This window comes from Triturus cristatus, chromosome 3_1, assembly GCF_964204655.1.
Source record: "Triturus cristatus chromosome 3_1, aTriCri1.1, whole genome shotgun sequence".
NCBI lineage: Eukaryota > Metazoa > Chordata > Amphibia > Caudata > Salamandridae > Triturus > Triturus cristatus.
Window position 1 is genome coordinate 512,724,779 of NC_140583.1, and position 22,084 is coordinate 512,746,862.

Sequence of the window (22,084 nt, forward strand, 5' to 3'; positions counted from 1 at the left end):
GTAATTAGGCCCTAAATCTGTTGTGGATCCTTTTGTGATGTGTGTTAAGTCTGTTATTGTTTGTAGTGTTGCATAAATAGTTTGCACATTACCTCTGAGTTAAGCCTGACTGCTCGGTGCCTAGCTGCCTGAGGGATGAGCACAGGTAGAGTGTGCTTGTGACTTCACCCTGAGGTGAATTGTGGTTGCTCCCCGAGAAGGGTTTCACTCCCCTCAATCAGTAACCCAGTTTCTTACACCATTACACTCTTATCATTCCCATTATCTGTCAAACAAAAGTGAATGATTTTAAGGGGTTCTCTCCGACTTCACAGGTCCTATACACTTCTCTCAGTTCTCTTTTTTTTCAACAATAAAAACCTACCCTGAACCAATCATTTTATGTCTTGTGTGATATAGGTTTATTGATTCTTGCACATCTATCTATTTATCGATCTATGCAATTCTATCAGTCTGTCTATCTGTTTTTTCCAGCCTCTCTATGTATCTTACATAGCAAGATATGGCCAAAGCCAAAAGTGTAGATTTACTATTCTAACTTCACATCTTCATAGTGAGAAGATGTATATATTGTCAAGATACATAGGTATGGTGTTAGGAATAGAAAATATATCCATACTAATCCAACAATATTTTTATCCTCGATATAATGGCTATGATATGACGGTATAACGATATTCCCTTATCTATTTTCAGGACTCACACCAGCTATTTGCTGCTGTATGTCCTATGTAAAATCAGTCGATAAATAATAAATACACTACCCTTAATGTTCCTCAAAACAAAGAGCCACTTTAGCATGATGTGTATAATGTACTACATTTTGTAGTTATCAGCATATTTCATAGTTAAATTAATACCTCTATAAAATGATATGGGGTGAAAATGCTTGACAGTGCTGCATCATTATTTTATATTCACTGTTAAGTTATATAACACAACTGTGAAACACACCTGCTATGTTCATAGTAATGTCTGATATTATAACCATTACAGCATGACAGTATTTTGACTCTTCTCTTCAATGATGGTTTTGTTCCTCATTCTTATCACTGTGCATTGGGTTTTTACTATTGCCCCATTTTGTACAAGCTAAAGGTCTTTTATATTTACACTTTGCTGCCATAATTTTAACACTGTTGGCCCCTTTGTAGGCATGTTTGAGATATACGTGCAGGGCGTAGCTTCAAGGGGGGTTTCTGGGGGCGTTACTCCACCCTAATAAAAGTAATTTGAAGCAAATCATTGGCTACTGGTGCTCTCAGTCGGGTCTGGTGAGTTCTCTGTCAGGTTTCACATGGATTTTTACATACACACACTGTTGAAAAAACACACTGTTGGTTGCTCTGCCCCTAACAACTGACCTTCCTCTCCATCTCCACTGCCCCTTAAGCCTCCCTCATGGCCTGCTTGTTGTTTTATTGTATGTTAACTAGATATGACAGTGTAATTCTTGAAAAATCTGAAGGTCACCCCCCACAATCTTTCTCACCAAGATGCCCTCCACTGCATAAATGCCTAAAGTGACAATGCTTCCCACTGACAGTTATCTTGTAGAACCGGTGTCAGAAATATAAGTCAAAATATTCAGGGAAGATGTGGCCTATTAACATACTTAAAACTGATTTGTGTTATTGACTCATCTGGCTATGGGGCCCCTTTGTGGGGCTTTACAAACTGTGCAAAATTACAGACATTAGAAAATGTGTTCCTGGCGCGCTTTCTGGCAATACCAAAATCTATTTCAACTTATATATTGCACAAGGAATTGGCAGTCTCTTTTTTAGAAGATGATTTATATATTAGGCCTAATATACTGTGGTATAGCATTTGGAGCAAAACAGGGACACAGTTTACAAAGGATGTAATTCAAGACTGCCTTACTCTAGATGCTTGGAAAAAAATAAATGGCTCTCCCATCTAGATACTTCCCTGAGAATACTGGCCCCTGATATAGGTGTAACAGACACAGTAAACATTCTTACCTATTCTAAAAAAGAGGCTAGGGCTATACTCATGGAACAAAGAGAGCAAAAAACGTACAGTGGCTAGTTACCGGAAACACCATATGTGTGAGGGTCAGCCAAACTATTTTACAGTCTTCAAAAACATCCAACAAAGATTTTATCTCACTAGATTGCATTTAGATATAATCCGTGCACAGTTTGCCTTTCAAAAAAACATGGTATGGTCTAAAAACCTCCCAAATTGTCCATGTGATGGTAAATCACGACAGAGCACAATGCACTGTATTTTATTTTGTAGTTTTTATAAAGATCTGAGGAAACAGTTTTTATCAATCAATCAATCATTAAACCTGTAGAGCGCGCTACTTACCCGCGAGGGTCTCAAGGTGCTGGGGGGGGGGGGTCTGGTGCCGCTACTGGTCGAAGAGCCAGGTCTTGAGGAGCCTCCTGAAGGTGAGCAGGTCTTGGGTCTGCAGTAGGTGGGTGGGGAGGGTGTTCCAGGTCTTGGTGGCGAGGTAGGAGAAGGATTTTCCGCCGGTGGTCATACGTTGGATACGGGGGACGGCAGCAAGGGTGAGGCTTGCAGAGCGGAGCTGGCGGGTGGGGGTGTAGAAGCTGAGTCTGCTATTGAGGTAGGCTGGACCGGTGTTGTGGAGTGGTTTGTGTGTGTTGGTGAGCAGCTTGAAGGTGATCCTCTTGTCGATGGGGAGCCAGTGTAGGTCTCTCAGGTAGGGGGTGATGTGGCTGTGGCGAGGGACGTTGAGGATCAGTTGGGCGGAGGAGTTTTTTTATGCGTTGCAGTCGTCGGAGATGTTTGGCCGGGATTCCTGCGTAGAGTGCGTTGCCGTAGTCCAGTCTGCTGCTGACGAGGGCCTGTGTCACCGTCTGTCTTGTTTCGGTGGGGATCCACTTGTAGATCCTGCGAAGCATGCGGAGGGTGTTGTAGCAGGAGGAGGAGACGGCGTTGACCTGCTTCGACATGGAGAGGGAGGAGCCGAGGATGAATCCAAGGTTGCGTGCGTGGTCGGTGGGCATCGGGGCTGTTCCTAGCGTGGTCAGCCACCAGGAGTCATCCCAGGCTGAGGGGGTGGACCCGAGGATGAGGATCTCCATCTTGTCCGAATTCAGCTTCAGTCGGCTGTTCCTCATCCATTCGACAACGGCCGTCATTCCCTCGTGGAGGTTGGTTTTGGTGGTGTGCGAGTCCTTGGTGAGGGAGAGGATGAGCTGGGTGTCGTCGGTGTAGGGATGATGTTGAGGTCGTGCTGGTGGGCGACTTGAGTGAGGGGGGCCATGTAAACGTTGAACAGCATCGGGCTGAGGGAGGATCCCTGGGGTACGCCGCAGATGATGTCGGTGGCTGAGGAGCAGAAGGGGGGGAGGCGGACGCTCTGGGTTCTGCCGGAGAGGAAGGACGTGGTGCAGTCCAAGGCCTTCTCTTGGATGCCGGCTTCTTGGAGTCGTGTCTTTAGTGTGCGGTGACAGACCGTGTCGAAGGCGGCTGACAGGTCCAGGAGGATGAGGGCCGATGTTTTGCCGTTGTCCAGTTGGGCCCTTATTTTGTCTGCGGTGGCGATGAGGGCTGTCACAGTGCTGTGGTTTCTTCGGAATCCAGGCTGGGATGGGTCCAGGATGTTGTTGTCCTCGAGGTAGCGAGTCAGTTGCGTGTTGACAATTTTCTCGATGACCTTCGCCGGGAACGGGAGCAGGGAGATGGGCCGGAAATACTTGAGGTCCTTGGGGTCCGCCTTCGGTTTCTTGAGAAGGACGTTGATCTCAGCATGCTTCCAGCCTTCCGGGAATGTCGCTGTCCCAAAGGAGATGTTGATCACTTTTCGAAGTTGGGGTGCGATGGCTGCGTCGGCTTTGTTGAATATGTGGTGAGGGCAGGGGTCTGACGGTGATCCTGAGTGGATGGAGTTCATGATCTTGCGGGTTTCGTCGTCGTTAACGTCGGTCCAGGAGGTCAGGCGGTTGATGCGGGTGGGGATCGTCGGTGGGGAGGGGACTGGCATTGTCGGGTTAGTCGTTGTGTTGAAGCTGTCATGTATCTCAGCGATCTTGCGGTGGAAGAAGGTGGCCAGCGAGTCGCAGAGTTCTTGTGAGGGCAGGATGTCATTGGCGTTGGTGCCGGGGTTGGAGAGTTCCTTCACGATGCTGAAGAGCTCTTTGCTGTCCTGTGCGTTGTTGTCCAGGCGGGCTTTGAAGGAGGATCTCTTGGCAAGTCTGATGAGGTGTGATGTCTGTGGGTGGAATCCTTGTGGGCTGCATGGCTGTCTTGTGTTTGTTCGTGGAGCCATTTCTTCCCCAGTTTTCGGCAGGTACGTTTAGAGGTCTGGAGTTTTTCGGTGAACCAGGTGGCTTTCTTGCTGGTGTGGCTGTTGGATGGTTTCTTGAGCGGGGCGAGGGTGTTGGCGCAGTCATCGTTCCACTGTCTGAGGTTGCGGGCGGCAGCGTCTGGGTTGGTGTGGTCAGTGGGGGTGTTCTGGGCGAGGGTGGTGGTCAGCTGATCCTCGGTGACTTTGCTCCAGCAGCGTCTGGGCAGTTGTTGGGTGCGGTGGTGTGTGGTGGGCTTCTTGCATGTGAACTGGATGCAGCGGTGATCGGTCCAGTGGGGTTCGGTGGTGTGGTCAAACGAGATGAGACGTAGGAGCTTTTGGAGAAGATGGGGTCAAGCGTGTGGCCGGCGGCGTGGGTGGGAGCGGTGACCAGCTGCCTGAAGCCGAGGTTGGCAAGGTTGTCAATCAGGGCGGCGTAGTTGACGTAGTTGTTGTTCTTGAGGCAGAAGTTCAGGTCCCCGAGGAGGATGTAGTCCATGGAGGCGAGTGCGTGGGTACTGATGAGGTCGGCGATGGAGTCGCTGAACTGTGGCAGGGGTCCAGGGGGGTCTGTAGACGAGTGTTCCTCTAAGAGGGGTGTTGGGGTCGGTGTGGATCCGGAAGTGCAGGTGTTCGGCGGTGCTGAGATTGTCGTCTGAGTGTGTGGAGACCTTGAGGGTGGACTTGTGGATGATGGCAATTCCTCCTCCAATCCCATTGGTGCGGTCTCTGCGGGCGATCTTGTAGCCGTCCGGGATGGCTATAGCGATGTCGGGGGCCAAGGCGTCGTTCCACCAGGTTTCGGTCAGAAAGGCGACGTCTGGGGCGGAGGAGTCGAGCAGGTCCCAGAGCTCGACGGCGTGTTTGCGTGCAGAGCGGGTGTTTAGGAGTATGCAGCGGAGGTGGTTGAATCCTGTCTTTGGTGGTTTGGCGGCTCTGTCGCAGGTGAAGCTGCAGGTGCGGCAGGAGAAAGGTCCGTGGGTGCGTTTCGGGGCGGCCTGGAAGCAGCTGTGGTTTCGTCTGGTGTTGAGTGCGTGGAGGGTGCTGGCGTCGTGATGTTTGTTGGGCCAGGGGTTCTGGCGCTGGGCACGCTCCAGGCACGGACGGGTGCAGCGGCCGCCATTTAAGGCGAGATGGGAGGGAGGGAGGAGCAGCTGGGAGGCGGGAGCTGGGCGGCGATTGGGCGTCGGGTCACAGAAGGAAAAAGGGGGTGGGGCCGCATAGGGGCAACGGCGGGAACGGACAGACAAAATGAGGGGGGGGGAGTGGCTAAAGGCACACAGGGGCAGAGCAGCAAAATAAGTGAAAACAGAAGCAAAATAAGTACAAAATTACAGAATTACACAATAAAGACAACAGTGACAATTACACGAACCGGGCAGCAGCAGGGGGCAGAGCCGAACTCGCGGCAGTGGCGGCAATCGGGAGGGGGAAGGCACGAGCACACAGGTGGGGCTGTGCGGCATGTAGAGCGACCTGTCCTGCGGGCAGGGTCAGGGGTCGGTTTTTAGCCCCCCTTTTTAAAAAAGGTATACATGTTTTTTATCAGGATGCTTTTAGTTATTTATGTTCCTTAGGAAAAAGTGAGATATGTTTGTCTGTTATAACTTATATTACAATGGCCATTTGAAGAAGAAGAAAATTGGCACACTTAGAGGCTTTAACTTATGAATACCCAGAATAAATCAATATTTTCTATATAACAATCCTATAATGTTGCTATTATGGACAATGTTCTTCTGAGTTTGTATTAAACAAACTCTATATAACTTACCCATTGATTATGATGCACAATGTATACTTGTATGGTTTTATATCAATAAGCTGATGATGATGACTCATTTGTTTTCTAGGGAGCATCTGTCCTTCGAATGCTGTCTGAATTTTTATCAGAGAATCTATTTGCTGAAGGACTAAATGTAAGTATTGATTAGCAAAAAAAGCGTGTTAGGGTTTCCACTCTACCGACCAAAGGTTACCTCGTATTTGGATCAAAAAAAACATTTGGATTTTTTGTAGTCATTTTTAACTTTGCACATAATCCTTCCATTTTGGATGTTTATACTATAAGTAATTATTAAACTGCTTATATAAAATCTCTTTTATTATTTTTTTTGCATTTTGTCTGTTGTTACATGTTTACATGATGTCACAGTAATTACAAATGCAGGAAAGAACATGTCAACAGCTCAACTGAACATTCATGTAGCACTGGATTATAGTGAACGGCTTAGTCTCTGTGTCTGGAGTTTCAGTTGCCATAACATCAACTATAGAGTTGAGATCATCGACTTGCATAACTATTAGTTGTTGCTCATTTCTTATTACGTTTACAGATCAGAGCTTATAGGTATGTGTACACCCAACCACAAATTATGGCATAATCCTTTCGGTGTTAGAGAATATCAGAAAAGAGTAAAACAAACTTTAATGAAAAGAAACATTAACTCTCCCGCAACCCCCCTCCACCACACACGTTTCCCCTATACCCTGCTGTGACGTGTTGATCAGTGTGGATCACGACAGGCATTTATTGACTAATGTGTGAAAATGGAACATGTGCACGCACTACACCCGATCAAACTGCTTATATAGGTGCATACAACATAGGGCTTGTTCTCATTGTAAAACTGACCTTTCTGACGATTAAACCAAGGAGATGATACATAAAACAATGATGGGAATATGTCAGGACATTCATGAATGAACTAAGCTTAAAAGGTCTCATTTACAACTTCATGATACGTTGTTAGTGGAAATGTGGCATATATGAGTCAATATCCACCCCTGCATTAATAGACACTGAGGTGTATCCATATGCTTCGTCTTTGGTGCTTTCTCTGTTTGTATGGTATGGTGTACTGACTAAAAATCGAATACATCTTTTCTCATTCATCAGTTATAATGAGAAATGATGATAGCATTGGAAAGCTTTTTTATAAGGAACAGTGGTCCCATTCAAACAGAGTAAAGTAAAATGCCGCAATTAGTACAATGAAAAATTGGGTTTATGTATAAAGACAATGCAAAATTAATAGTCAAAACAATTAAATAGTAAGCAAGGAAATGACGAACCAGTGAGTGAGTTTTTTCTGTGGCAGGGTAAAAGGGAAATCAGCCGATTTCCGGAACCCAGGCAAGTGATTAAAAGGTGACTTTTTAGTGCACGAAAATAAGCAATAACAAAAAGTCAGTAAGGCATTTCATACTCCAGCATTTGAAATAAAAATACAAAGGAGTTTAGAAATGGTTGTCATTGGAAAGCTAGCACCGATTTTAAGGCAGATTCAATAGCTCAAAAACTATAGTAGATTGTTAATTTTTGCAATAGTTTTGATAAAATATTTGCCTCCGGAATATTAGATTAGTTTAAATGACTTAGATTGCAACATATAAAATGAACTCCTGTTTTTTTTGATGAATATTCCATTATTATTTTCACAGTCATACCTACATGCCTATGAATATGACAACACCATTTATGATGATCTGTGGTCCTGCTTGCAAAAGGTAAGTGCTGTGAATTGTACCCTAAATAGTTAATAACAGGATTTATAAGAAGTCTATATAAGCAATTGATGGGGCGAGCAAGCCTTAAGAATTACTAGCAATATATATTCTCAGACGAAATCTGTGCATGAGCGAGGTATTTCTAATAACATTGCAAACACCTGGCCTGCATCTCTGGATGCAGTACATGTGATTTGCAGGTCATCCGTGTGTGGACTTTCCTGGAATCATCACACAAATGGTGGGTGTTCTTATTGAGATAAAGACTAAACTTAATTTGCTATAGCAGTTAGTTGGCTTTGCCATGTAGGAATGTTACTTTATTATATATGTGCAAAGTCTCCTCTTCACCCACAAGGCTGGGTGCTTAATATAAATCACCCGCTCAGCACACAGGGCTGTGTACTTAAATAAAAATGCGACTTACAAAATATTAAGAAAAAGTATGTCTATACATGACATTTAAATAACTGATAGTCACTTACAAGTAAATTATTATTTTCCATGAAGAGACCTGATTGTGAACAAAAATAAAAATAAATGTCATTATTCAGCTTGGGAAAATGACCGCTACATAATTGTTCACATATGTTTTACTTTTTATTGAACTGCATTTCAATGGTGAACACACATTTATAATAGGTACAGTGGAAAGCCAACTTTTTTAAACTGAACCTTGCACTGCTGAGCAGCCAAAAGGTTTAGAAATGTTTGCCCAGTTGCCGTACTCCAGAGACAAGAATAGATATCCCAAGGAAGGTGTCAAAGACTAAACTTCTAGAGATGTCAATGACTAGACTTCTAGAGAACAATGAAACTGCCCTGAGGAGAATCTGGGAAGAAGACAGAAAAATATAGCAACTCTAAGGGCTGCTCCTTAAAGTGTAGATCAAAAATGGTACTGAAGCCATTTATTTCCACAGATATTCTCTCAGGGCTGCTGCCACCAGGAGGAAAACCAGCGTTGAGGAAATGTAGAGGGTACCTAATTTCAATAAACATCTGAAAGGGAACACAAGGCTCTTCCAGAGAGAGAAAGGCTAATCTCATTCTGCATGATAAAATCTGGGAAACTTTGCAGAAAGTAGGGAAAAGGAGTTATCTTTTCCATGTTAAAGTTGACAGGTACCGGTGTAGGGATTTTGCCAGTCAGTGGTCGCGCATAGAATAAGAATGGCACTTCACCACCAACTCCTCAGAGCATTCATCGAACTGGGAAGAACTGTTTGGGGAAGAAGACTGAAGCACTCCTTATTCTTGCTAGCGCTCAAGAGACAACAACTGCTCGGTAAAATGTACCTTCTATGCTGCTTGAGGTGAAAGTAGAGAGGAGGAGGGACTTACTCAGTGGTGTAAAGCTTGAGGGATGTAGTCAATTGTTTCAGCCTCTGATGGTCGTGAACAACGTGTCTAAGACATTCAGGCAGTCAAGGTTTGCACTTTCATCCCACTGGAAGCTTTTCATAACAAAGAAGAACAGCGCACATGTACCTTGCTGTGATGTTATCGAGCACTGTGAGTTCTGCCCAGCTACAGTATCCAGCCTTGGACCCTCCGAAATTACGAATCCACTGTGTGATGTAATGGATCATTGCATGCCAGTAAACCCACACAGTACCTACATCAATGTGCCTCCTACCAAGATTCAGTAATCTGACACGGGTTATGGAGTAGCCCCCAAGAAGCTTTTCAAGAAGTATAATCAGAACTTTGGGACTGTAAAATAGGCCTAACCCTATATTACTGGACGTCATTTGTGATATAGAAAAAAATATTCTTAAAATGTGATATGCATAGTTTGGAGCAAGTCATGCTCGTGAAAGAATCTGCAGAGGGGTGCATGTTGGCACACGTTGCAAAAACTAGTGGGTGCCCAACAAGTACCCGATTACAGTTTGCATGTCTAGAAATGGGGACTTGCACACTATTAGCACATGACTCCACCCATCAGCAAGTACACAAATCTGCATTTGGAACGAGTTGCTCCCGAAATTTCGGACAGGTTTGTCTTGCCTCAAACTACAGGGACCGCCTCCAGAGTTAGGTCAATTTGGACTCAACTTCTAATAATTTTCTTTGACGTATAAATGGCAATTGGTTCCCAAAACGGATTTGGCGTCCGATCCTAATAGGGACCTAAATTTGGTAAAGTGAATAAAGTTGTAGTTCTTCAAAGCTCTGCACGAATAGCAAAGAAATGTGCATTTCACAGCAATTCCGCAACCGGAACTTATTGTAGAAATGCTGCCAAGATAAACAGAGTTATCTTTCTTTTTCTGTATTATATATTTGTTATGAAAATGTGCAAGTTAAATGTCACTGGAAGACTTTAGCTGGGAGTACATGCTCAATCTACAAAGTTAAACACTGTTTTTCTTTAGTACTTACCCTTTTGAAAGATAATAGACCAATAATCAATTTTGGAGTATGAAAACTGAGACCTTATACTACTATACCTTATGCTACTAAATTAGTTAAAAATAACAAGCTTTAACTTCAGCATGGAGCCATTTACATAATTTTTCTTTGGATCCATGGGCCTCATTTAGAATATGGTGGTTGGTTCACAGATCAGATATGGGATGTCCACTGACATGGTAGAAGACCGCATTTCATATTTAGTGATTGCAAGTTGAAGCTTGTTATTGAAAGCCAAAAATGAAATGTCCAGTACATGCCAGAACGTTACTCCAAGTTCTTGGAGGTAATGAACAGGAAATATATATGATGGAAACACCTCCCGAAAAAGGGGAGATGCTCTATCGTGCACTATTGTCCCCGTAGAGGATAGGCCATTAGTCAAAGGTTTTCCATTGGCAGAGTAAGAGTCCAATTCTGGCAGGTAGAGATGAATGCAACCTCCGAAGTGGATTCAAAGAGGCACCTTTCTTCCCCCGTTAAAGAGTCACTGTTGATCAGTATATCAGAAAATAAGTTATTGATTGAAGGGGGTGGAAACCCTACTGAGGCAACAACCGCTATCATTATCAGGATGAACCACATAAGTAACTAGATTAACTTGTGCCAAACCCTCTGGTAGGTTGGAACAAAAGCAGTCAGGAATAACTCAGAGGCGAACAATACAGTATTTATGCAGCACACAAATAGCAATAAAGTAAAAAACTCAACACAAGAAAGGTCCCAAAACAATTTGGAAAAATAGACAAACTTTTAATAAATACAATGACACCAGAACAAATTAAATTCACGATTAGTACCAGATTTTTCATAGTTTTTAGTGCCTAAAAGATGAAAGCACCAGGCGTGGGTATCTTGTCACGTGAGACCGGGTCAAAGGTAACAGATAAGGCCGACCATGATGGAGCATGAGTAGGATACAAGAGGTGGTTTGGGCCCGGTCTCAGAATTATCAAAAATTCTGAAGAAAAGTTCTTGAAAAGGTAGAATTCAGTGTGTCAAGGCAGCAGGATGTGTCTGAGACTGAAACCTTGACCTCTAGGCCAAGGCCAGCACCCTCCCTAGCAGCTCCGCCTTGTGATCACTGCGCCAGCACAGCACAGAGACCTTCGACCGAGCAGGGTTTGAGCATGCTGCCCGTCCCAGCGCCTCAGGTCGCCTGTGTGCCATCCGTCATCTCCCGCTCCCGCGCTCTGTTCATTCCTTCTGCTGCCCCTGCTGTACTGTGTTTTTCTTCTGTTTTCATGTAATTATTTTTCATCTCTCTACTGTTATTTTTTTCCCCTTGCTACTGCCCCTTTTTTCCACTGTTGCTGACCCTGCAGGCCCCGCCCCCCACTCAGCCCTGCTGCCGCCTCATGACCTCTGCTCCCGCCCCCCTCCCCCACTTATGGCGACCACTGCGGGGGAGCGAGCATGAAACCTTGACCTCTGGGCCAAGGCCAGCATCTTCCCCAGAAGCTCCGCCTTCTGATCACCGCGCCAGCACAGCACAGAGACCTTCGACCGAGCAGGGTTTGAGCCTGCTGCCCGTCCCAGCGCCTCAGGTCGCCTGTGTGCCATCCGTCATCTCCCACGCTCTGTTTATTCCTTCTGCTGCCTCTGCTATACTGTGTTTTTCTTCTGTTTTCATGTAATTATTTTTCCCCTCGCTACTGTTATTTTTTTCCCCTTGCTACTGCCCCTTTTTTCCACTGTTGCTGACCCTGCAGGCCCCGCCCCCCACTCAGCCCTGCTGCCGCCTCCTGACCTCTGCTCCCACCCCCCTCCCCTATTTATGGCGACTGCTGCACTAAGACAAGCCCGTCTGCACCTGTCTGTGCCTGGACCGTGCCCACCGCCAGACCCCCTGACCCCCGTGAGCCCCACGACACCAGATGCCGCCAAACTCCTCCACACACTCAACGCCGGCCGATCTACCATCTGCTTCCAGGCCACCCCGAAGCACATCCACGGACCATTCACCTGCTGAAACTGCAGCTTTACCAGCCAGCGTACACCAGCACATCCTGCCCCCCCACCAAGGCAGGCAACAGCCACCTCAGATGCATACTGCTCAACACCCGCTCCGTACACAGGCATCCCATCGAACTCTGAGACCTGCTCGACTCATCCTACCCGGACGTCGCGTTTCTGACGGAGACCTGGATGAACACCTCATCAGCGCCCGACGTTGCCGATACAAGATCACCCGCAGGGACCGCAACAACAGACCGGGAGGAGGAATCGCCATCGTCCACAGAAATACCCTCGGAATCTCAACCAACTCCGAAGACACCGTCAGCACCGCCGAACACCTGCACTTCCAGATCCACATCGATCCCAACACCACCCTCAGTGGAACCCTCATGTACAGACCCCCCAGACCCCGGGCACAGTTCATCGACTCCATCACACGTGCCATCAGCTTGCACGCCCTGGCCTCCACAGATTACATCCTCCTCGGAGACCTGAACTTCCACCTTGAGAACACCAACAACAGAAACTCCCCCACACTACTGGACAACCTGCCAACCTAGGCCTCAAACAGCTCAGTACAACACCCACCTACTCTGCTGGACACACGCTCGACCCCATTTTCTCCGCCAGCAGCCACGTCTCTGTCAGCCACACCCCCGAACTCCACTGGACCGACCACCAGTGCATCCACTTCTCCTGTATGAATACCACCACACACAACCACCAGCAAAGAATCCCCCACCACAGCTGGATCAAGGTCACCGAAGACCAGCTAATCACCACCCTCGCCCAAAACCCACCAACCGACCACACCAACACAGCCGACCGCAACCTCAGGCAATGGATCAACGACTGTGCCAACACTCTCGCCCCGATCAAGAATCCCTCAAACAGACGCAACAACAGAAGAGCCATCTGGTTCACCGCCGACCTCCAGACATCCAAGCAGACCTGCAGAAGACTAGAGAAGAAATGGCACCATGAACAAACACCGGACAACCATGCAGCCCTCAAGAACACCAGCCGCAGACACCACCAACTCATTCGAATGGCCAAAAGGACCTCCTTCAAGGAACGCATCGACAACAACGCACACAACAGCAAAGAGCTCTTCAACATCGTGAAGAAACTCGCCAACCCCAGCTCCAGCTCCAACGACATCCCGCCGTCACAAGACCTCTGTGACTCTCTAGCAACCTTCTTCTACCACAAGATCGCAGACATCCACGACAGCTTCAACTCCCAGACCCCTCCAACAACCGCCGACACCCCAGATCCACCGCCCCCCAGTCAAACCGGCTGCCTGACCTCCTGGAACCACGTCAACGACGAAGATACCATCAAGACCATGAACACCATCCAATCCGGCTCACCATCATACACCTGCCCCATCACATCTTCAACAAAGCGAGCTCCATCATCGTACCCCAACTCCGTAAGATCTTCAACAGCTCATTCGAGATCACCACCTTCCCAGAAAGCTGGAAACACGTAGAAATCAGCGCCCTGCTCAAGAAACCCAAGGCAGATCCAAAGGACCTCAAGAACTTCCGGCCCATCTCCCTGCTCCCATTCCTGGCGAAATTCATCCAGAAGATCGTCAACAGACAACTGACTCAATTCCTCAAACAGAACAACACCTTGGACTCATCTCAATCCGGATTCCGCAGCAACCACAGCACTGAAACTGCCCTCATCACTGCCACAGACGACATCTGGGCCCTGTTGGACAACGGCAAAACCACGGCCCTCATCCTCCTGGACCTCTCAGCCGCCTTCGACACTGTCTGCCACCACACCCTTTGCACACGCCTCTACAATGCAGGGATCTGCGACAAAGGCCTGGACTGGATCACCTCCTTCCTCACCGACAGAACCCAGGGAGTCCGCCTCTCTCCATTCCGATCCGAAGCAACCAAGATCACTTGCGGCGTACCCCAAGTATCATCCCTCAGCCCAACCCTCTTCAATGTCTACATGACACCGTTCGATCGCACGATCTCAACATAGTCTCATATGCCGACGACACCCAGCTGATCCTCTCCCACACCAAAGACCCCGCCACCGCCCAAACCAACTTCCACGAAGGGATGAAGGCCGTCGCCGAGTGGATGAAGAGCAGCGACCTGAAACTGAACTCGGACAAGACGGAGGACCTCATCCTCGGCTCCACCCCCTCCGCCTGGTGGCCGGCCTCGCTGGGAATTGCGCCGACACCCACTGACCACGCACGCAACTCGGGGCTCATCCTGGATTATTCTCTGTCAATGACCCAACAAGTCAACGCAGTCTCTTCCTCCTGGTTTAACACCCTCCGGATGCTTCGCAAGATCCACAGATGGATCCCCACCGGAACCAGAAGAATGGTCACCCAGGCCCTCGTCACCAGCAAGCTGGACTATGGCAACGCCCTCTACAGGGAAACCACAGGCAAACTCCAGAAGAGACTCCAACGCACACAGAACACCTCCGCACGCCTCATCCTCGACATGCCCCGCCACAGCCACATCACCGCCCACCTGAGTGACCTACACTGACTCCCCATCAACAAGAGGATCACCTTCAAGCTCCTCACCCACGCTCAAAAGGCACTCCACAACACCGGACCAGCATACCTCAACACGACTCACCTTCTACACCCCAAACCGCCAGCTCCGCTCCGCCGACCTCGCCCTTGCCACCGTCCCACGCATCCGCAGAACGACCGCTGGTGGCAGATCATTCTCCCACCTTGCCGCTAAGACATGCGACACCCTCCGCACCCACCTACGACAGACCCAGGACCTGTTGACCTTCAGGAGACTCCTCAAGACCTTGCTGTTCGATCAGTAGCTGCTCTCCCTCAGCGCCTTGAGACCCTCACGGGTGAGTAGCTCGCTTTACAAATATTGATTAATTGATTGATTGATAGGTTGTTTGAGAACAAGTCGTAGACGCCAGGGAGAAGCTGGGCAAAGTTTTGGTGAAGCAGTCGATAATGGCGGGAAAAAGCTTTGAGCTGGAACAGCTGGATTTCCAAGCAAATTATGTCATTGTTGTCATTCCGGTGCTGGTCCTTGTTGAGCTTGGTGGAGATTTTTACCTTTGAACTTAAAAGTTTTTCTGGAGCTTGGATCACCCAACAGGAAGAGGCTGCTGGCTGTAGATGAAGGGGACTCCACGAGACAGGACACTTTTGCAGTGAGGTACTGCTGAGTACTGCTGAAGAGGATTTGTTGCTGCAGAGAAGAATATAGAGACAGCTACCACAAAGCCAGGCTGACCGGCAATCCACCTTGGGCAGTTCGACTGGCTAGTAGGTCTAGGTCTTCTTTCGGTGCTCGAGGCAGTTTTTATATGAAAATATTTGAAGTCCCAGATTTTGAATTCTGGTATGAGGAGTGCCACCAACAACACTTCCAAGGGTCCAGAACCTAGGGGGGCACCACCTGGGGGGTTAAGAGCTTAGGACTCACCAGCAGAGGAAGCAGCAGGATACTAGGCCTCAAGAATTCGTTATGTACCTGTATCATGCACAAGGCCAGCCAACTAGCAAATGAGTCACTCTGGTGGTCCTAAGTTCAAGGGGCAATGGTCCAATATGCCCCTCAATTGATCGTGTGTGTCCACAAATATTCCTATAATATGTTTGAACACTAACAGATAGTCCAGTTGGAACAGTGAGTACATTGAATTAGAGGAATATGAATAATATTGCTGTGCTGGGTGGGTCTCCCTCTAAATATCTACCATGCCCGCCGCCTACATTTTACAATGTTTTATGGAGCGAGCACAAGCACTTTAGCACTGGTTAGCAGTGGTACAGAGCAGAGTCCTAATGCCAACAAAAACAAATTCACAGAAACAGGAAGAGGGAGGGCAACAAAGCATGGTTGAAGAACGTGGCCCTCCAGGGCCACGTAGGTTATATACAACCACCTAATATGCCTTCTCAAATGAAGAGTCGGTCAGACAGTAGAGAATTTAACTTACATGTTTATTTCCAATACTCTGCAGAGGAGTCTAATCAGACCTTCACCCTAAGATGTCTGCCAAGGGACTGACTCCCCAACGTTTGCTAATACATATTAAACCATTTGGAGACTCTGCCCACGCCTCTGGTGGAAAACTACCAGCCTGAGCTGGACACGAACAAAAGAGGCACAGAGACAAACTAACACCTGCCAGATGGGTACAATTCATCGACAATCCAAGGCCACTGTGCCGAGTCTCAGCATCTCGTAATGTGGGAGCAGAGTTACACATTGAGAATGCTATGCAAAAGAAAATAATTGTTCATTAGTAAGTCGGGTAGCAACCTTGAACAGAAGAGAAAATAATAACGAAATACAGTGCTCTGCTGAGGCAAGCAATTCTGAATACTGATGCCTAGTGCGAGCACAGCCCGAGCAGTCTAATATGGATTACAAAATACAATATGGAGTTACACCGGCTAACGAAAGCTTCCAAGTTGCACCGGACAACTCAGTGGGTTATATAAAGTGAACACATATGGCATCTATTTAGCCACATAATGCTAACCTAATATAGCATAGACAAGTACATGGCGTTGGGAGGGGAATTTAAAACCTAACAGACCCTCCTTTTAGCATATGTGGCCAAAAGCTTTATTGCTATCCGGCAGGGTCTTTCCAATTCTAGGTGGGAGAATAGGAATTGCAGAATCATTTATATTGCAAACCCATGACATCAATAGACCCCAGAGCCATCCTGTGAGGGACCATGAGCAATGGTCTTCATGAATTTCTGAGACAAGTCTGTGTAATTTCTATATTGCGGAGTAGACAGTGGGAGCGCTGTCTGGGATATAGACGCAGCAGCTGCTGCCGATGGCGTGACAGGCTTCACCTCTGTCAGCTAAGATAACATCTAAAACCGTCCTGTTTTGAAGAGAGACTAGCCTCGTAACCTGGAGCGCGACTGTAATATTGGTCAGTATACCTGCAGTAGTATTAATGACTCCCTCGACTACTCTGGCAAGACGTTGAATATTGCGGCGATTGAACATTGGACCCCAGAACGGTATAACTGGTCAATATCCTCTGGATCGACAACTCTCTTAACACGGAGAGCCGGGACATCCCTACGCTGCAAACAATGATTTTTGTGGCTGTTGGAAGGAGCTATGTAAACTGGGGTAAGGATGTAAGAAAGGTAGCATCGCCCAGACCATCCCTCGGGGAGCCACACATAGCCACGAGCACCACAAACAAAATAAACAATGGGTGTTGGGATCAATGGCGGATGTTTGGGCATCCTCAATATGGAAGTGGTGTTGCATCTACTGTCCCCCACCTCTATGTCCCCTGTCCCTTGAACACAAAAGGGAGCTGGTACATCTACCACTGCCAGAGGTATGGGCTTATCTTCAGTGACATTGCGGGCTTGGAAGGATTGGTAATATTCAGATATATTGAACTGCGAGAACCTAGCTCTATCCACCCCTGTTCTGTTTTCCTTCCTACCTCTATTTGCCGCTCTGAGGCAAGAACTCAAGAATACTCGGTCAAATCGCCCATCTCCAGGGGAAACACCAGGTGGGGATCTATGCTGAGAATACACATTCATTGTCAGAGAACGGGAACTGGTGCTCCTGTTTTCTAAAGAGTCAGGCTGGGAGAATGAGCAGGTCAAACTAAGTAAGGTGAACCAACCCTCACAGCTATGAACATACAACAGAGGCATAGGCAGCAAGTTCTCACTTTGATGTGTGACAGAAGGTAATAACCCACACACCCAACATTTTGTTGTGTTATAAACAGCATGTGTTTGATGCAGCATCTGAATCAAAACATTATCCTTATAGGATTTCTGGTGTTCTTCTTTGTGAGGTGCTAAGGTACCAATAATATGCTCAGGAGGTGCCGGTGTAGTACTTATCCAAGCATGCACAGGATATTTTTCCTCCAGGAAGAACAGCATCCCAAATACAAATATCAGAGAAAGCAAAATTATTATCACAAACACTATTTTAGTCTTGGGGGACCAGGAGGACCAAACGGGACCATGTGGAGTGGGGCGCGGAGCTGCAAAAGGCTGCTCCTCATCAGGGATAGGACGACCAAAGGGATACATTATAGAACTGCACAGGGACCTTAGATATCACGAGAAGCGGGAAAGTCACAAGCTCGAGCCACTATTGCAACAACAGCACCAGGGGGGCACTCTTCACCCAGCGTCCATCTAGAGCCTCGCTGGTAGGCTCCTATCATTCATAAGCACTCCCACAGAGGAGCTACACGATCGCAGCCCTTGCAGAAAAACAATTGTGGCCCTTAATGAGAAACAAATCCTTTTTCGTTCAGTATAGGGCAACCTCCCTCCAGGGCAAATACCCTCAGCGATCCTGTACTGTGTCTCGGGCAGTGCACTAGTGTTTTTATTTCGAATCTAAAGCAGGCACCAGAGACACAGCACCTGCACCTTATGCTCAAGTCCTTCCCTAACTCCTGTATTGCCCTGCTGGTGCACTGTCCTTCCGTCGGGGCTGCAAAGTGCACCTGGTATGCCCAGGCTCCTCTTCATTAACAAGCAGAGGGAAGAACTCAAATTCAGCTGGGGATCGGGACTCAGGATGTTGTACTCCAGGAGCCGGAGCATCCGAGGAAGCCCTTATCTCAGGGGGGGATCGCCTCGAATAAGGCCTTGTCACTCTCCCTGTCTGTGTGTGCCCCTCTCAGCCTGGCATCAGAAAAAGGGACAAAGCGGGGAACCAGCTCACCTTCCTGGTCGGCGATCCCGTCTTTTACCCAGCGTTTTCACAGGAGCGGGAGAGGCACCCTCTTCACATGGGAGCCATGTACCCAGTGCTTCCTGCCGTCCACTCTTACAGCTGTGCGCGTGGCCAGAAGGACAAGGTGGGGCCCCTTCCACCTCGGCTCCAAACTGCTTTTTTGTTGAAAGTTCCGGATGAGACCGAAATCTCCAGGCTGTATGCAGTACCCGGCCCCGCTGGCACTGGCTGCAATGCGGCTTGGATCTGTTGGTGAACAGAACGGAGATCTTTAGATAAGTCATACAGGTAATCAATCAACAAAGCGTATTCTATCTCGGAAAAAAGCTTGGGCCTAATCCTGTTCTAGAATGTGCAGTCACTCTCGTGGATAACAATGCTAAATGCAATGCATCTGGCCATTGCAATCTTGTACTTTCATGGATTTTCGCTAGCTTCAGCTTGAGAGTACCATTGTATTTCTTAACAAGGCCTGCTGATTGGGGGTGGTTCGATGCATGACATTTCTGCGTAATTTGTAAGTCCTTACACACCAGATCAATGACTTTTGCGTTAAAGTGACTTCCATTGTCACTCCAGAACACGCGTGGCAATCCATAGCACGGGAAGTACTCCTTTACGAATGCCTTTGCCGTTGCCATGGCCGTATTTTCTTTAGTAGGGTATGCCTCGATCAGTTTAGCGAATGCACAAACTACCACCAATACTTATTTCAAGTTACTAACTCGTTCCATTTCGATGAAGTCCATCTGGAGAACCTCGAAAGGGAAGGAAGGCAGTGCAAAGTTACCAGCAGTTGTAGGAGTGCCCTTCCCAGGATTGTGTTTTGGACAAATAATACAGTGCTTCACCAAATGTACAGCAACCTTAGGTAGATTTTCATTCTGCCATACTGGGTCTAGTAGTTTGCATATTCCTTTGGCACTAATGTGCGCCGGGCCATGGACCATGGTGACTACAGGGAGAATGAAAGCGTTAGGCAACAGCCATCTATGCTTTCCCAACAGGTCATTCCAACACCCATCCTCATCCAAGCTTCCTGTCCTCTCCTCCCACATTTCCAGTTCATCTACCATCGCCTCTCTGTATTCTCAAACATCCGGTTGTCTGGAACCCATCTAGCAGGACCTGCCACAAACATCTTATTCATCTTTGATCCAGCTGTCTCCTTAGCTGTTTGATCTGCAAAGGCATTACCTCTCCCAACATTATCTGTAATGGCTCTATGGGCGCTGCATCTTACTATAGCCAACTTATCAGGAAGTGTCAATGCTGATAACAATCTAAGTATTATTGGACCATGCTGTAAGAAACCTCTCTCTGCCCAGAGGCGCCCAAAATATTGATCCACCCCGAATACATACTGGCTATCAGTGTAAACATTAACAGCCAGTCCCTCACTCAACTCACAGGCCCTTAGGAGGGCATCTAACTCTGCTGCTTGGGCCGACTGGCATGGAATGCAACATGTCTCAACAACATTATGTAACGTGGTGATCGCGTAGGCCGCAGTGGTAGTGCCATCCGGCAATTTGGAACAAGAGCCATCGACATATACTTCCCCCTGGGGGTCAGATGAGGGAACATCAGTCAGCTCTACCAGTCCCTTCGTTTCCTCCTCAGTCTGAAATAAACAATCATGACATCATTGTCCTTTTCTTCCGAAGAGAGGAGTAGTAACGTGGCTGGGTTCACTATCCCCCACAAATACTTTATCATAATAAGTTTGTGGCTGTCTAATACAAAGCTTCCTTTTTTGCTGGAAATCCAAAGCTATTGGACCATAACTTCCCTTTGCCCTATGGGTTAACTCTTCCTTAGTCCACTCAATATTTTGATTTGTAATATCTGGTCTGAATAGTTATTGTCTATGCCTCTTTTATCTGGTCTACAAATGTCTTTTCTATATCAGTCAGCATGCAGGTCAAGTTGTGTCAATGCGCATAAGCTGTATCCCATGTAACAATAGGAACAAAGTACTTGGCCATTCTCTCTTTTTTGTAATAATCGTACTTGTTTCTAGTGTTTGTAAGTTGGAACCTCTGGAAGCACTACATCGTAGTTCAAGAAATAATACTCAAAATGCCCTTTTCTGTAAACCACACTAAGCAACACACTACAAGTAATACCATATGTCAGGGAAGGTGATGATAACTAACTCCTTCCTCGACCAACTCAGGCAACTGCATACACACATAACAATCGCTCACATCCATTACACTCACATACTCCTACAACAACTTTGCATATGCATTCAACATGTAATCACCTCTGGATAAATCTATGTGCAATAAACATTGCCCTATAAGATTTTGATCTACCCTCCTTTTTGCTAGGAGTATAAGATGTAGGTGTCCCTTGTACTCCCACCTCCTCAACTTTAATTTCCTGCGACTCAACCATGGATATAGCAATGACTATGGCTATAACTATAACTATTCCTACTATAAGTGTGCCTACCATACATTTTTGTCGACAATTCAAATTTCCAGACTCCATTTTGGATCGAGTTTGAGTTTGGAACTTGCAAGAGGTTCATACAAAGTCATTTTCTTCCTCTCACTTGTTGTACACAAAGTTCATGCAATAAATTGAAGTCCTGGAATTCGTTCTTTCTCAATTTATGATACAGTTCAAAGACTTCACAAGGCCTCTTTCTTCTTCTATGGGAAGATTCCTAAATCTTTCCTTCTTCCTCTCGGGTCTAGGTTATCTTCTCAAAGCTTCAGCTTTTATTTACAGTTCAATTTTTATCATGAATGAGATTTGAGCCAAGTCTTTCCATAATATGCTGCAAGATTTCCATCTTCAAGGCTGTCAACTCTTGAACTGGAGGCAGACGCCCAAAATGTGGAAAGGAATCTTCACTCAGAATCAGATGTTGCAAGCCACTCAGACTCAGAGGGTTTGGTACAGTCAGTGTCAGAAGTCTGTAGGCTTCTGCTCCAGGGACCAATAGTTCAATTTTGATTTCCAGCACTGAGATCCTACGCCTCACTCGTCCGGATCTCAGTCTCCTGGCCCTCGCTGTTCCCTGCATCTGCAACTACGTATGTTCACTCAGTGGCAGCTTCTCTCTGACTGAGTACCCTGGCTCTTCTCGACCGTCTCACTCTTCCTTGAGTTTCCTCTGTATCACTCTGCTCTGATTCAGCTGTTTCAGTCACTGGAGCGATATC

At 47.0% G+C, this 22,084-nt stretch overlaps 1 protein-coding gene across 1 annotated transcript in view; it reads left to right on the forward strand.

Moving 5' to 3' along the window:
* The window catches only part of LOC146860509 (aminopeptidase N-like), a 368,609-nt gene that overhangs the window by 47,340 nt on the left and 299,185 nt on the right, over positions 1 to 22,084 (forward strand). The window contains exons 8-9 of the mRNA XM_085644421.1: positions 6,139 to 6,204; positions 7,730 to 7,795. Of these exons, the coding sequence (XP_085500547.1) occupies positions 6,139 to 6,204; positions 7,730 to 7,795 (132 nt within the window). The remainder of the gene's footprint in view (positions 1 to 6,138; positions 6,205 to 7,729; positions 7,796 to 22,084) is intronic.